Consider the following 14,877-nt stretch of genomic DNA (forward strand, 5'->3'; position numbering starts at 1 on the left):
AGTATTGTCCGTGCGGCCACGAAAACCACCGCGCACCAGATTTCAGAGGTTTGCAGCGGAATGACAATGTTTTGCCCTTACCCCGCTGTTGTTTGGGCGCCGGTGCTGAGGCTTCTTGAAGTTGATTTTCTCCGTAGCCTTCAGACGTTTGGCCTCATCTCGCATCTGATCTTCGAATTTACTGGCAAATAGATCCGGGCCCGTCAAGGGGAGATCTTCAAGTCTTTTGCGAGCACCCTGCGACGGAGGAAAAGTGCATCGAGCACGTTACCCCGCGGGTGGACGTTGATAGGGTCGACACACGTGCGAATTGATCAAGCACTGAGCGTAGACCCATGGTCGAGGCAATGAAGGGCCGCAGTCAGCAATATCTGCTGGAATCGGCGAATACCTCTTCATAGCCCACGGCCAAATATTCCGTGAGAAGAAGTAAGAAAGACGCTGATTTCAAACCGAAGCGTGAAGCTGCGTCCATCTTCTTCAAAACATCTTCAAGTTTACCCCGTGTTTTGTCCACAAAGGGCCGCTTGGAAGACGAACCACTCTCATCGGCCGCAAGTCTATCTTTTGCGGCGTCGGGGATGGTAGGCGGAGTGAAGAACTTCACATGATCTTCAGCCGGGAAACGAAAATAATCCGTTCCCGACTGAGAAACGGCCGCCATTTATCAGTTGACATGATGCTGTCGATACGTTCCACGCATACTTGATCTAAAGGAAGTACGGGGAATATCTTATCGCTGCTAGATGTGGAGCCCGTCCTTCGCTTGAAGATTTATGATCAGGCGGAGGGGGCTCATCAGCGGAGGGTAAATGAAAGTACTTTTATCATATCCCTCTGTACTAAACGGAGCTCCGTTTCAGAGATAGACAGCCGCTGTAAACGGTCTGGTTCCTCGTCGTCATCGATGACTCAGCCGATTGTGAGGGCCGAGTTGACTCCGTGAACGAACGCCGTCTGGAGGGGCGAGTTGTACCAAACCACGCGGTAGTGGCTGGACAACTTCCTCCGAGTCAAACTGCATAGAATGGATGAATGCTCAATACAGGCGGGGATCCCAGCGTACGCGGTAGGTCCCGCGGCCTCTGATCCACCCAACCGTGGCCCACGGCCGATGCATGCGAGACGCTCGCTGCAGGCCGGGCCTCCGGTGTACGGTCAACCACGTGCGGTATGTCCCGCTGTGCTTGGGCCACCCAACTGTGACCAACGCACGACGACAGTGAAGCCTCACCGCAGGCGGGGACGCCGGAGCACGACTAATTGTGTGCGGTATGTCCCTCTGTTCCCGGGCCACCCCCAAGCGTGACCGGTGACTGAAGACTGTGATGCAGGCCCAACGACCGATGGCTGTGGGCCGTAGTCCACCGCTGCAGGGGGCCCCCAATAGGGCCCCCCGGCGGCCTGCCGACATAGCCGATAGCGTATCGGAAATTGACTGAAAAGCCAGCAGGAAATCTGCTCTAGAAACCCGCGTCCTCCCCCCGGGAGCGTTTGCCCCAGCGGGAACCGGTCAGAGGAGTCGTCAGAACCCAAAGAAGAACGGTGCGATCGACGTGCAGCCTTCTTCTTCTTATTCTTCTTTTTAGAAGAACGGCCCCGAGGTGTGTCCGAGGAAAAATCGGAAGACACCTGGGGCACCGGGACCCCAACAACGAAAAAATCCGATGACGAGAGTAGTCCTCTGAGCGAGCTAGCACGGGGGCGTCGGCCCGGGATCCCCCGGGGCGCCTGCTCTGTATCGCTCATAATGCACCCGGCCGACAGCGCCTCAGACCCTGAACAGCCCTTCTTAGGCTTTGCTCCGCACAGGAGATATGTTTTAGGGGAACCTTGCCGGAGTGTGCCTTTAGTTTGGGTGTTCCGCCCGAGTTGACCGGAGAAGGTGACCGAGGTCCCCTTAACTGACCGGCGGAACTGCCAACTCCCCCAGCCGACTGTGGCTGAGGGTGCCAGACGAGAGACTGCTGCCGCGGTAACGTCGGAGCGTTAACGGCAGAGTCCCCCGAGAACTCGGTCTGTCCCGTGGGAGAATTATTCCCTCCGGTTAGTGACAGATCGGCCCTCCCCAAACGCTTTATATTTATGAAATAAATGAAACCAAGAAGATGATGAAACTCTACAAACTAATGATTACTAACTCTTTTATTAAATACTTCTCTTAAACGCAAAAAAGGGTAGTAAATGACGAGGCAAACAGCGAGCTATTTCACGCACGTCCTACCCGACCTGCCGCTAAGAGAAAAGAGGACGCTCACGAGGCACGCATGCTGCGGGGTATTATGGGTAGGGCGCCAGAGGGCGCTATTGTATATAACTCTTAGCGGAAAATACCTGCCGGTAGGGGGAATATACATAAGTAGTATTGCTCTACAGGTAAGTAGAGTGAAGTAGACATGCACCACTAGGGATGAGGGTCGATATATATTGAAAGTTACAAGTTCATATCATGACCCGTCTAGGAAAAAGTCGCGGAGAAGTTTTGTTTTGTTGCCACGGCTCAATTCTGATGCCCAAATCAGGTGGATCCACCGGATGTACTCCTTCTTTAGCAGCTCTTTCTGGATGTCATCCTCCTGTCTTGCATTTCCCTCCAGGCCCAGATAGCGGTAGGTCGCATCTAGATCGAAACTCCTGATGACTTCTCTGTTACTAGGATTTTGGGAAGTACTTTGCTTGCCATGCTTGATGATTAGTTTAGCACACTTCTCTATTCCAAATTTCATTTCAATGTCGGTAGAAAAGTTTGACACAAAATCAAGCAAATCGGATAACTTTCTGGCATTCTTTGAGTAGATCTTTAGGTCATCCATGTGTAGTACATGACTGACAGTACACTGTGGCATATCTGTTCCTGGGCCAACACTGTACCCAGCCTGCAACCATTGTAGGTCTTTGCTGAGTGGGTTGGGGGCAATGCAAAACAGAGGGGAAGACAATGAGTCCCCTTGGAGGATCCTCATCTGATCTGAATTTCTCTTGTGTAGACCTCTGCATCTTTCCTTTGATGTACATCTGGGTATGGCATTTTGACAGAGCAGTGGTGAGAATGGTCACAACCTGGTTGTTGATTTTATAGAGCCTCAGGGAACTGGCTTTCCAGCTGCGAGGAACACAGTCATATGCCCTCTGATTGTTGATCCATGCTACTGAGAGATTGGCATCCTGCATAAACATTCTATCAATCAACAGCTGCTCTTATTGTTATTATTGTTATTATTGTAACAATTACGGGAAATGGGTAATTTGGGAGACATTCCCATAGACTTGTGCACTTCTAACTTCAATGCGCCCTAACCCAATATTCCCTTGTCCTTTTTCCACGAATTTCTGTACGTTTACTAATTAGACCACGAACAACAAATAAAATCTAATTGCGACAGCAAAAGTTTGCCTCTGAAGGGGGGCTGTGACATTAGGGAGACATGAAAATGTCTCCCTAATGACCAATGTCTCCCATCGTGCAAAGAAATTACGATAACGTGTCTCCTTAATGGTACCTTAACACGTATAACTGTTTTTATTGTTAAATAATATAATGTAAAATACACAACAAATTTCATGACGATCGGACCTTCCCTTTACATGTTTTTGTTTTTGTTTTTAATAAAACTGCATTTTCGATGATGCCAAGATGATGTCACACATTTTTCCAAATTGTGTGCACAAACATGTATTCATGACCAACTAAACCTATTACAAAAATAGTTTAGAAGTTAGAATTTTGTGAGATATGCTTTACCTCAACACTGTACATAAAATCATATGATGACATCATCGTGATGTCCAGTGTTGTAGTCGAGGCCACACCCTCCGAGGCCTCGCGGAGGAGCTGTCCGGCGAATTTTATTTTTTAAAGAAAAAAATCTCAAGTTTTTATCACTGAAAGCAAATTACACAACAAAATCAATGGCGTTTGAATCAGGTTCATAGATGTTTGCCCTTTGGAGATACAACAATTTAAATGGCCAAATTTTTGAGTTTCTATTCTGTAAGATTTACATCATTTACTTTAGCATTGTTATAAATCTTATTTTCAAACCTATCAAAATGCTTAATATCATAGGAATCCCCATTAAATGAACAACAACTTGATTTTTGAATCAGGTTTTTACCACTCATAACCAAAAAGTTACGACCCCCCCCCCCCCGACCTCGCACTGTCCAGGCGCCGCGCGAGCAAACACACGCGATGCGACCAGACAATGCCAGACGGCCCGCCGTTACGCACGGGCAAAGCATAGTTCCAATCCCGCTCCACACAACGGGATAAGTGTCCACGCATTATCACTGTTAATACCGCGGTACCAGACAAAGTCTGGCAATGGCCAATCCCGCTCCAAACAACACGGCAACACGGAACATGCGTGCATGATATCACTCAGTTCATCAAAATGACCATGAATTCTCGGATCATCCGATTTGAATCCAATGGCTTCGAAGAATTTTAAGATCATGGCAAGAGGTAGGGAGTCCAGAGGTTTGGGCCGTATATCCGTAACCACGCAAAATTAGTCAAATTCAAACCGTGCTTATACATGTAATAAGTATCAACATGGCTCTAAAAATACAAAAAGTATCCTGGTACCACGAGGAATACTGACTCCTATTATTAAAACATTCATTCAGAACTTTGCATTCATTTGGATGGAAAAACAAATTCTGAAATCGCGCTTTCCAAAATATACATCTGAAGCTGAGCTGAAACTTCATCAGGTTAGTTGTTCAACACCCTTCTTTAGATGTTTAACACTTTTGTTGCTTCAAACAAACAAATGCACGAATTACAAATGATGGACTATACCTTTAAATGAAATTCTATGAAGTTTCTCAGGGACAGGCGCAGTTCTAGAGCCAATATTTTGGGGGCTAGCAAGGTGGATCCAGATTTTTTTCAGGGAGGCGTGCTGAAATGTAGACAGGTTATTTTCTCCGGACACTTAGACCTCTGAAAATCAATACGTGGTGGGGGTGCCATATTTGATAAAATCTTACAATCAGGCACACTATATTAACTAAATATGTACAAATGCACCCTTCTCATTTAGGGGGAGAACGTTCCCATGTACGTCAAATTCTTACATTTTGCTAGTGCATTTTTTTTTAATGAAATTTTGTTTTTTTTTTGGGGGGGGGAGGGCTAGACAAAATGTTGGGGGGCTAAAGCCCCCCCCCCCTAAGAATCGCCACTGCTCAGGGATGGTAATTCCTTCAGTCTTCCAATTTGACACAAGAATAATGGGCACAACAAAAGGCATCACAATGGTGCACTGAACACGCAACACGTATAGAGCATGCATGCGAAAAGGAAGTATAGTAAACCAGATTGCGAACTGGAAAACTGCCATAGCACATAACATCACTATTGTCATGAAGAGCCACACAAGAAAAAATGTTTGAGAAAATCGCAAAGAGAAGTTCCTCCTTTTTTAAAACTGCACAAACCACTACTTTGCAACACCTTTATGCAGTAAGAAAACATTCACATGATTCTTTGAAAGGTAAACTTATATGTAAACCCAGAAATTAGAATCAGCACAATGGTTAATTAGCCAAGATTAATTAGTAAAGATGTATGTCCCTTCATGAAAACGAAAATCCATGTTTCCCATATTAAGACATTTTTTTTTTCCATACAGAAGGAGCACATGCGCAGCTGAGAATGTAATAAAGATGTGTGGCTCTTCATGAAAACGAAAATCTCTCTTGACCTACTTTTATGCCTTTTCGTCCAATACGTTTTGTACGCGTTTAAGGGACAGCTATGTTCGTGTTTCTTCGTGAAAATGCAAAATGCACTAATGGAGATGCCGGTCCATTGCCTCATTAATGTAATTTAGAAATTAATGATGTTTTGCTCACAGAAGCATGTCAAAATGGTTAAGTAGGATGTTTTAAAGCGAAATAGTGAAAAACAAAAAATCGAAATTGAAAACGGTCATTTTGAAATGTGTCTCTTCGTGAAAACGGTGACGATATTTATGCATCACATATAACACATAAAGGGTTGTGCAGGATTCCATGACTTTTTGGTTGGAATATCAAATTTCTACGACTTCTTGTGTAAAATAGCTAAATTCCATGACTTTCAATAACTTTACATAATAGCTACAAATTCCAGGATTTTTAGGATTTTTTTCAAGACTGCGCGAACCCTGATGAGCACATGTGTACTGTAAAATCTCATACCGGTCTCAATATTTAATATCTGCTATTCAGATAATCTCCATGATATGACATATACAGTTAATGTCCTTGACCTGAACTGTATTTACAATGAATCTTGCAAGAGGACCAGATCAAAGTTGTGTAGATCAGGATGTCAACCAGGAAAGAGAAGGATCAGCACCCGATTTCACGAAGAGCTGCGACGTGTCGCTACTTGAGTTACGACGTGTAACACGTCGCAACTCGCGACAAGTCGTATCATCCATTTCACGAAAGTTGTGATGTGTTGAACGCGTAGTAAGTTCCTTGACAATGGCTTAAAACACGTCGCAAGTTACGACGTGTCAAGTGGTCATCGCAAAATAAGAAGAGTCCCTTTCTTAGCCAGTTTAATGCCGGCCATTAACATTACATACACATATAAGATTATAATACAGAGGCAATGTGTGTAAAGTTGTAAATAGAAAATTCATTGAATAATTATGAATTAGACTGGAATATTGCAGCTGAAATTTCAATGTAGCTATACAGTCCACAGAGAGCTTGTTTTCCTTTAAAATTGCATCGCACGACCGCCATTTTGTTTATGTTTTAACAAATTTCGAGCTGAGATCCGATGACTCTTTGTGAATATCAGATGACTATTTACTGTACGCTGACTAAATACATAAAACAGTCACCGAGTTGTGCTATAAATACACCTACGACGCGTCGCACTTATGACGTGTTTTGAGAAATGGATCACAGGACGCGTCGAAGCTGCGACGCATCGTAGGGATACGACACGTCGCATCGCTGCGATGCATTGTAAGTAACAAAGAGTTCAATGAAATTGGGTGCAGATCTAGGGTTGAAACAGCGCATAAAGTGTTAATGCTATCTCTGGATCAGATCCCCACCCCCTCACAGGCTTGCAGAACCCGATTTTTCTCAGTTGGATCCAGTGTGAAAAGATTTTAATTAATAATGTTAATTCTATTAATCATACCTCCTCGTTGTTAATCTTCTTAATATCAAGATGAGACAGTCTGAAGAGAAGGTAGGGCTTCCATAGGGAGAAAGCAGTGATTGGATTGCCCTCAGTAGCAATGTTGATGCTGTCTAGATGGCGAACTGAAGTCAGTGCATTCAGTTGTTGAAGGCTGCTTAGGTTGCATTCACCAAATAGGACAGTCTGGTAGGTAGAAAAATGGAAGAATACATTACATGGGGACTCAATTGGTTCTTATGGTACAGGTTTTAAAACTCATCACTGACTGCTATCACCTTTCCTTCTTCATAAAGAACCTTGAGTATAAAGATCACAAAATACAAGAGAGCACATACGTCATTATAGATGATGACAATCACTTCTTTCAATCTGAAACAAAGAGACTGCAGACAGAAAGACATTTTTAAGTCTTCCCTATAACTAAGCAGAGAGTATTTACGGTAGTGAACCATGTTTATGGACACCAAACTGCATGTGCAAATACACTAAATGTCCATCCATTCTAGATTTTGTTGATGTAACGTTCATTGTGTTGGAATTATCTTTTCCCTTAAGAAGAATGAAGAAGAACAAACAAACGAAACAAACCAAACCAAACAAACCAACCCAACCAACCCCAAAACAGACCTACCCCCACCTGCACACATCTTTGTAAGGGGCCTGTCACACCAGAAAGTTTCAGGCCAATGCGTGAGTAGTGCGTTAAAAACAGTTGATACGCTGGCAAACGCTGAACTTTTACAGAAAAAGTCAAGTGGAACCATGATTTCAGTGTGTCCATAATGCGTGGATAACAGGTTCATAGCGTATGCAAGCATGTGAGAAGCATGTGAGGAACGCTCTAAGCGTGTGAGGAATGCATCACTGATTTATAGATGAAATATGACAGCGTATCACCAGCGTTTGCCAGTGCATGAGTAACGCATTAGTAACACGCTCAACGACTGATGAATGACTGCCCAGCGCTTGAGTAGCACGTTCCAATGCGCACCAGCGTACTGCAACGACCACGTGATTTTTTGTAAAAGTAGCCGACGTGCTACTACAGTACTTGCGCTCTTCATTGGTGAGACCTCACTGGCTGTAGGGCTTCATCATGGTGGGTTGCAGAGCGAAGGCATCGTCGCCAATGAAGAAGTAAAGCACATCCTGGTTGTAGTTGGCAAGAGGATCTGGTGCAGGAAAACCTAGCCTACCATCTTCAGCCAATTCTTTCAACTCAGACTCATTGTAGATCTGAGCATATGATGCTGTTCCAGCGCCACCAATATCTGCCCAGATTAATTTGTAGTCCGCATCTACAAGCGCAATCAGAACAATGGAGTAGAATCCTTTGTAGTTGTAGTACATGGACCCACTATTTCGAGGACACCGGCATGTAACGTGCTTTCCATCCAGGGCTCCAAGTGTATGGCAGGGCTCGAATTTCATGAAAAAAAAGCACTAGACAGCAGGTCTAGTAACCGAAGAATCTTAGGGCCCTGTCACACTTCTGTGTATCTTAATTCCTTAAGAGTTGCGCATTGACATTTTTTTCATACGCAGTCGTACGCACAATACGCACCTCATATGCATCTCTATCGTTTTGTGTAGGTTTTGTGTACGCAGATATACGCATGGTACGGCCCAGTACGCAGGATAGTTTTGGGCATGCACAAAACTACGCTGCGTACGCTGTCACGCAGGTCATAAGTTATAAATACGCAGCGCATCGGTCCCGCATCGGTCGAGTGCGTTACGAGTATGCTATGTGTTCGTGACGCACCCCGTCAGCATATGAGCCGCCTGTATTGGACGTATACATAGCATACTTGCAGCGTAGATGCAACGCACGCTGGACGGCGAGCGGCAGAAATGCGGCGGGAATACGCTCAGAAGTGCGTCAAGCATGCGGTCGGCATAAGTCGGGTGCGTCCGGAATACGCTCGTCATGCGCACTGCATACTGACCTATTCGCAGCCCGAAAAATAATGCTTTGCACTGCATACGGAACTCATACGCATCTCATACGCAATGGATGCGCTGAATTCGTTACTTGTACGCTATATTTGCGTCGCTCATAAGTCAAAGTAATCAAAAAATTTTGACGTTTTGAGCGTACGGCTGCGTATTGAAAAATTTTGCTAAGGAACTCATAGGGAATTAGGATACGCAAAAGTGTGACAGGGGCTTTACTGGACCTGAACTATTTTTACAAGACCTGTGTCATAAATAAGAAAAAAAACATTTTGCACTACATGTATGTGACAGGAAGACAACAAAATGCTACATGTATTTACGAGTTGCGCGTTTCGTGTGTGCACTTGGCTAGTTCCTTGGAAAATTAGTCTAATTCTCTTGCAGGGGCACAGCAGTCCTTCATTTAAAGAAAATCCAGGAGAGCTATAAATGCTCTCCTCAAATCTTTGCACTACGAAAGCTATACAAAAAGGGCCTCAAAAATGACGAAAACTTGCCTTAAGCGTTAACGAAAATAATGCCGTTGATAATCTTAAAAATAATGGAAAATGCAGGTCATTTATACCATATGCACAATGCTAATTACGACGAGAAACTGGCTAACAATGTCTGAACTTCGCTTGGTACGAATGTGCAATGATGCACTGTGTGTTGTGGACCAACAGTGGGCCGGCATTGAGCTTCGTGTAACGGTATGTGATTTCGGTGAAACTCGCTGCATCATTTCACTTCATATACCAGTAGTATTTCCTCGAAATAAATTCATGAACACGGGAAATACATACACAGACAAGAGAGATCAAGTTCTGTGAGTATAAGCTTGCAAAGATCGTCTTTCTCCATCGATGTTTTCTTGGCATTTTACGATGTCTATTCCGTGCCGTCGACGTCCGGCCTGCATGCAACTGTACTGCAGTGTGCATGCACCGCGCGCACACGACTATTGCATTGACTAATTACCGCATTTCCATCTTGCCAGTGCGCGGCGCAGCGGGAACCAGTCACTGCTGCAATAGCACGTTCAGGCCCACGTGTTTTCATACATCAAGCAGCTCTGTATGTACATGTACATGTACGTACTGTATACGTATACGTGCAACTGGCATGACTGGCGCGTTGGCCGAGGCAGCTTTGTTGCGTTTCGGCACGGCACAGACAGTTTTTTGGCCGGTAATTTTAATCAATCAGGTAATAATATGAACTCAAAGCACTCTATTAATCAGACCTCAACTGCTAGTATATTTGGGGGTCATTTTGTTTGTATAGTGCAAGAAAAAAACACTATACAGCCGGACTAGTGCAGTCACACACAGCACTAGACCGACGCTAAAATCACTAGACACGGTCCACGGTCCAGTGGATATTTCGAGCCCTGTATGGGGTAGGTTACACTTTTCCTAGAACTTGTCAGCAATGGCACGCCATCCCTCAGGAGTGGTTGGACAGATCATCACCTCTGGAAGGCATTTGTCGATGATGGCCAGGCAAACTTCTCTGACGACGATTGAAATGGTGTTGTGGGGAACCCTCCAGCTGAACTTAATCGAGGCATATACTTGGTTTCAGAGGCAAGGTGACGCAAAGTCAAGGCAAGCTTCAGGACAGGCTCCAGCGGCTCCCTGTAGGCAGTATGTTCCTTGGTGATCCTTGGACCCACTCTGGCTAGCACCTCGTCGAACATCTCAGGGGGCATCCGCATGAAGTTCTTGAAGGAGGCCTGGTCCTCGTTCCGGAGTTCCACCAGAAGATGGTCATACTGGCCGAACTGCAGTCGCCTCCCAATCCATAGCCTTACCCAAAACCTTCTCCTCTCACGTCTTCTCCTCCTTCTCCTATTGGCTTGGACCTGGTGAAGTGCCAATTCAAGCAAGTTATGGTAATGTTGGAGAACAGCAAGATCTTCTTGGCGCAGCAGTTCCAGCTCCATCTTCAATGCTGTCTCTAGGAGAAGTGATGAAGAGGTACCAGCAGCACCCTATGTATATACAGGTACCCCAATACACTGGATAATACGCTATCAATACGCTAGCATACGCTGAACGCGTTAATTGGTCGTTAGGCAGTCGTTGAACACGCTAGAGGGTCATCATGATGTCACTTCAGACAAAAAAATTCCCACCAAAAAAAAATGGTGATATGAAAAATTAAATTCTAAGAAATGTTAAAAAACAATGCTACTCACGGACACATTTGGGAATCTGATCCTAATCTTGTGTAGATGCTTGGTTATCTCGTCAAAGTCAATAAATTTGAAGGAGATGGTTGTGATAGATCCTGCAGCCTGTATCCCCCAGCTCTTGTCCAGAGCTTCCATGGAGCCAGGACCATAAAGGTATAGAGTATCTCCGTCTAGTTCTGCAAGATGACAGGCCTCAGAAGATATGCTAATGATACAAGAAATTTAGTAGAATATATTTTCAATCCAATGTTTATTTTTCAGGTATATATATAATTGTTGTTACAAAATGTCCTTCTTTTGTAACCTATATGTGATGCGTTCAGGCTAAATGAGTCGTTTGTCGGGAATTTTCATTTGGAGATTCAGACCAAAATAGAACCACTTCATCACATCACTTCATCACATTTCTTGGTGTTTAGACTTCCATAATTTTGGAACTAAAGATGGTACCAGCATGCGGTTTTCACAGCAGTAATGCTGAGATTGTGCTCTTTTCAAATCTGTAAACAAAATTGGGCCAAGGGTCGACAAACAACTCATTTAGCTTGATTGCATCACATATGGGTTGTTGTGAAGGAACCTCTGTTCTTCTTTTCAAATATTGTTGCTAAGCACAATCTTACATAACTTTGACAAATAGAAAATCAATCAATGCATGTTGTACCTGTTTCCTCATACCTTTTAGGACCGAGGACTGGTACTGATTCTAGGGGCATGGTGGGACACGACTTGTAAAAATTACTTTTATGTAGCGAAAACAGCCTCATTTGGGCCCTTGAATATCTCTGCTGTCTACAATGATGAACAGTGTGCCTTGGGTTGGCTACCAGCCACATCTATTTTTCCATATAGCCCTCGACTTTACTGGGCCAAAATTAGTTAATTTTGGCAATAAAGATATCTGCATGACCTCTTTTAGTACATTAAAAAACACTGTTAAAAAGTTGAAAGAATCTATCATACAAACAAGTGCTGTTAACCCTATTAACCCTATTGTAATGTCCTTAGATCCTTGATTAATTTCCCATTAATGTTGTCATCATTTGGTTGCACTCCCCACCCCCACCACAGTCCTGACAGGGTTAAGTGAATGTCAAGGGAAACATGGTTTGAGGTGTTGGCAAAGCATTAAACAGGCATGCAACTCTTCTATTTCCCCCCCCCCCCCCCAAAGGAGGAAAGGTTTGTACCAAATTGCGAGAGCATAGCACAAAGCCAATGCAGCGTGGAAAGGGTCATCTAAGGGCCTCGGAAAATTTGGAATTCCACATGTTCTGCTTTTTAAACTTTTTTATGGCATATTTCTTATTAAAAATGATTACAAAACAATGTTCAAATTTGTGTTCCTTTTTTAAGTTAAAGGTAGAGTATATCACTTTAGTTTGCCTTTAATTTGGCAAACATAATTCGACCACTATAATTTGACCACTATAATTCGTCGGTTCAGTGCATGACATCGTGTAGCTGCAATCAGCTGAATGAGAACATGTCCTGGATGCTGATTTCTGGCGCAATTCAAAATAGAACTCAGCAACTTTTGAATTAAAATCGAGATCCTAAAACATTGTTTTCTCAGAATATACAGCATTCGTTGAGCTGAAACTTCATCAGGTTAGGTGTTAAGCACCCTTCTTTAGATTTTGAGCAATTATGTTGCTTCAAACGAAAATTGCATGCATGACAAATGATATACTCGACCCTGAACTAAAACCACGAAGCCGCCATGGCTCGCTACCGAGAAGGGAGGCTGAAGGTAGGGGATGGCCATGATGGAAGGGGATCAGGATTCAGGATGGTGAGCCAAGATGTAGGGATTTTTTTTTTTAAATGCCAACATAAAAGTCAACAAATGCCCATTTACATGAATGTACTTGTACCACATCACTTCCGTCACCACACTCTCCCATCCTTCTCCCATCCACTTCGCCACCCACACTCACCCTCCCCCACCCCAACCCTCTCCCACCCACCCCACCCTCTCCTATCCATCCCACCCCCACCCATCCTACCCCTTTCCCCATCCCACCTCTTTCCACATCCCCAATTTCACCCCACTAACTAATAGATCGAACTAAAAAAATCTCATGCCCAATCACCATTACCACACTCCCCACCCCACCCTTCCCCCACCCTTCTCCCATCCCCCTATCCAACCCCACCCCACCCCGAGGATGTAGAAAACCCATGGACCCTGTCACAGCAGGCAACAATTGTTTTGTTATACCACAGTAATAGTTTACAGCTGTCCAATTTTGTAACTGGTAATGTCTAAAACTGTGGATCTCTTCCTGTTACGGTGCAGATGCTGTCCTGTTCCAACTTGTCAAAATTTCTGATCTCGTCTTTGGAACGAGAAAGAAACCTCTTCTTTGGAGGCGACCTGTTGTGATCTGCCGACATTGAGCAGACAAACAGTGACAAACTATGTTAAACAACAGAAATAGTCCTTCACTGTCCCCCACGGCACATCTCACAGGAACATACATCAATTTACGTTGTGCCAGTATAGCTACAACCTCATTCCTGAGGTCATACTAATATAATACTTTTCCAGCCTTCGCTATGGTTTAAAGGTGCCAGAGCGCTCGCGACACACAGAGGCACCCTGAGATATCTCCTCCGGGCTCCAGTGGAACGTCGATGACGCGACGGCTGGTGGAAGGGATAGCTGGGTTTGAGTTTGGAGTGTCATTCTCCTAACCTTTGACAGAATGTCCTCCCACAAGGCAGTGGGGGTTCAAGGGGGAGGCAGGCAGGCAGGCAGGCAGGCAGGGCTGCCGACTGGAAGCACGGAACCAGTGTGTCTCCAGCCTGGACGTTGACCCAAGAGATGCCGCAGTTCATCCGCTCGTATGCTTCGAGCAGGAACAGTCCAGAGACGGCAGGAGGCCGTGGCTGAACACCATTGAACACTACCCGGAGGCAGCGACGGTAAGGGGTAGCCTCATCTGACCCCAAGCTTTCTACAAGGTACCAGCGTTGTCGCCGAATGCAGTTTAAAGTCAAACCCAGGACTAGAATATAATACAACGCAGTGGAAACGACACTTTCAACAGTGAGAAAGATCAAGATAATGTATCCTGTGGGGTACATCACTCATGTACCACGGCATACATCGCTGGTGTTTCTGGGCATGTCACATGATCCACCATCGACCAATACAAATTCACAATCTATTACAGTGGTATAATTGTATGTATAAAGGGACCCGTGGATCCTACTGAATGGGGCCACCCACTAACAATTATTAATAAGTAATAATAATATGAAGTCTGTGGCTCTTGAAATTGAAAAAATAAATAAATAAAATCTCTCTGGTTTATGCACAGAGCCCAAAGCCAAATGAGATTTCTTTCCATTTCTCTCTCCCAAGATTATTATTTTTCATCCCCAACCTATAACTCACTTTGCCAGTAGGTCAGGCGTGGGTGCCTTGCTGCATGTCCTTGTCTCTGAATGCATAGAGGCACGGGATAACTCCCCACTCTTATCATCAGGCAGATCCATGGATTGGCTCTGGTACGTTTCCATATCTCCAGACCTATTAAAAATATATGCAGGAATATATGTACTACATGGT

The 14,877-nt window shown here is 44.5% G+C and overlaps 1 protein-coding gene across 1 annotated transcript in view; it reads right to left on the reverse strand.

Annotated features, from left to right (window-relative positions):
- Nucleotides 1–7,150: 7,150 nt before the first annotated feature.
- Nucleotides 7,151–14,877, reverse strand: part of LOC119721734 (leucine-rich repeat-containing protein 49-like) — a 79,037-nt gene continuing 71,310 nt past the window's right edge. Inside the window, exons 9-11 of the mRNA XM_038191700.1 lie at nucleotides 14,704–14,838; nucleotides 11,301–11,502; nucleotides 7,151–7,342 (exon numbers count right to left, since the gene is read on the reverse strand). Of these exons, the coding sequence (XP_038047628.1) occupies nucleotides 7,151–7,342; nucleotides 11,301–11,502; nucleotides 14,704–14,838 (529 nt within the window). The remainder of the gene's footprint in view (nucleotides 7,343–11,300; nucleotides 11,503–14,703; nucleotides 14,839–14,877) is intronic.

The sequence above is a fragment of the Patiria miniata genome, unplaced genomic scaffold, assembly GCF_015706575.1.
Source record: "Patiria miniata isolate m_02_andy unplaced genomic scaffold, ASM1570657v1 HiC_scaffold_14, whole genome shotgun sequence".
Taxonomy (NCBI): Eukaryota; Metazoa; Echinodermata; class Asteroidea; order Valvatida; family Asterinidae; genus Patiria; species Patiria miniata.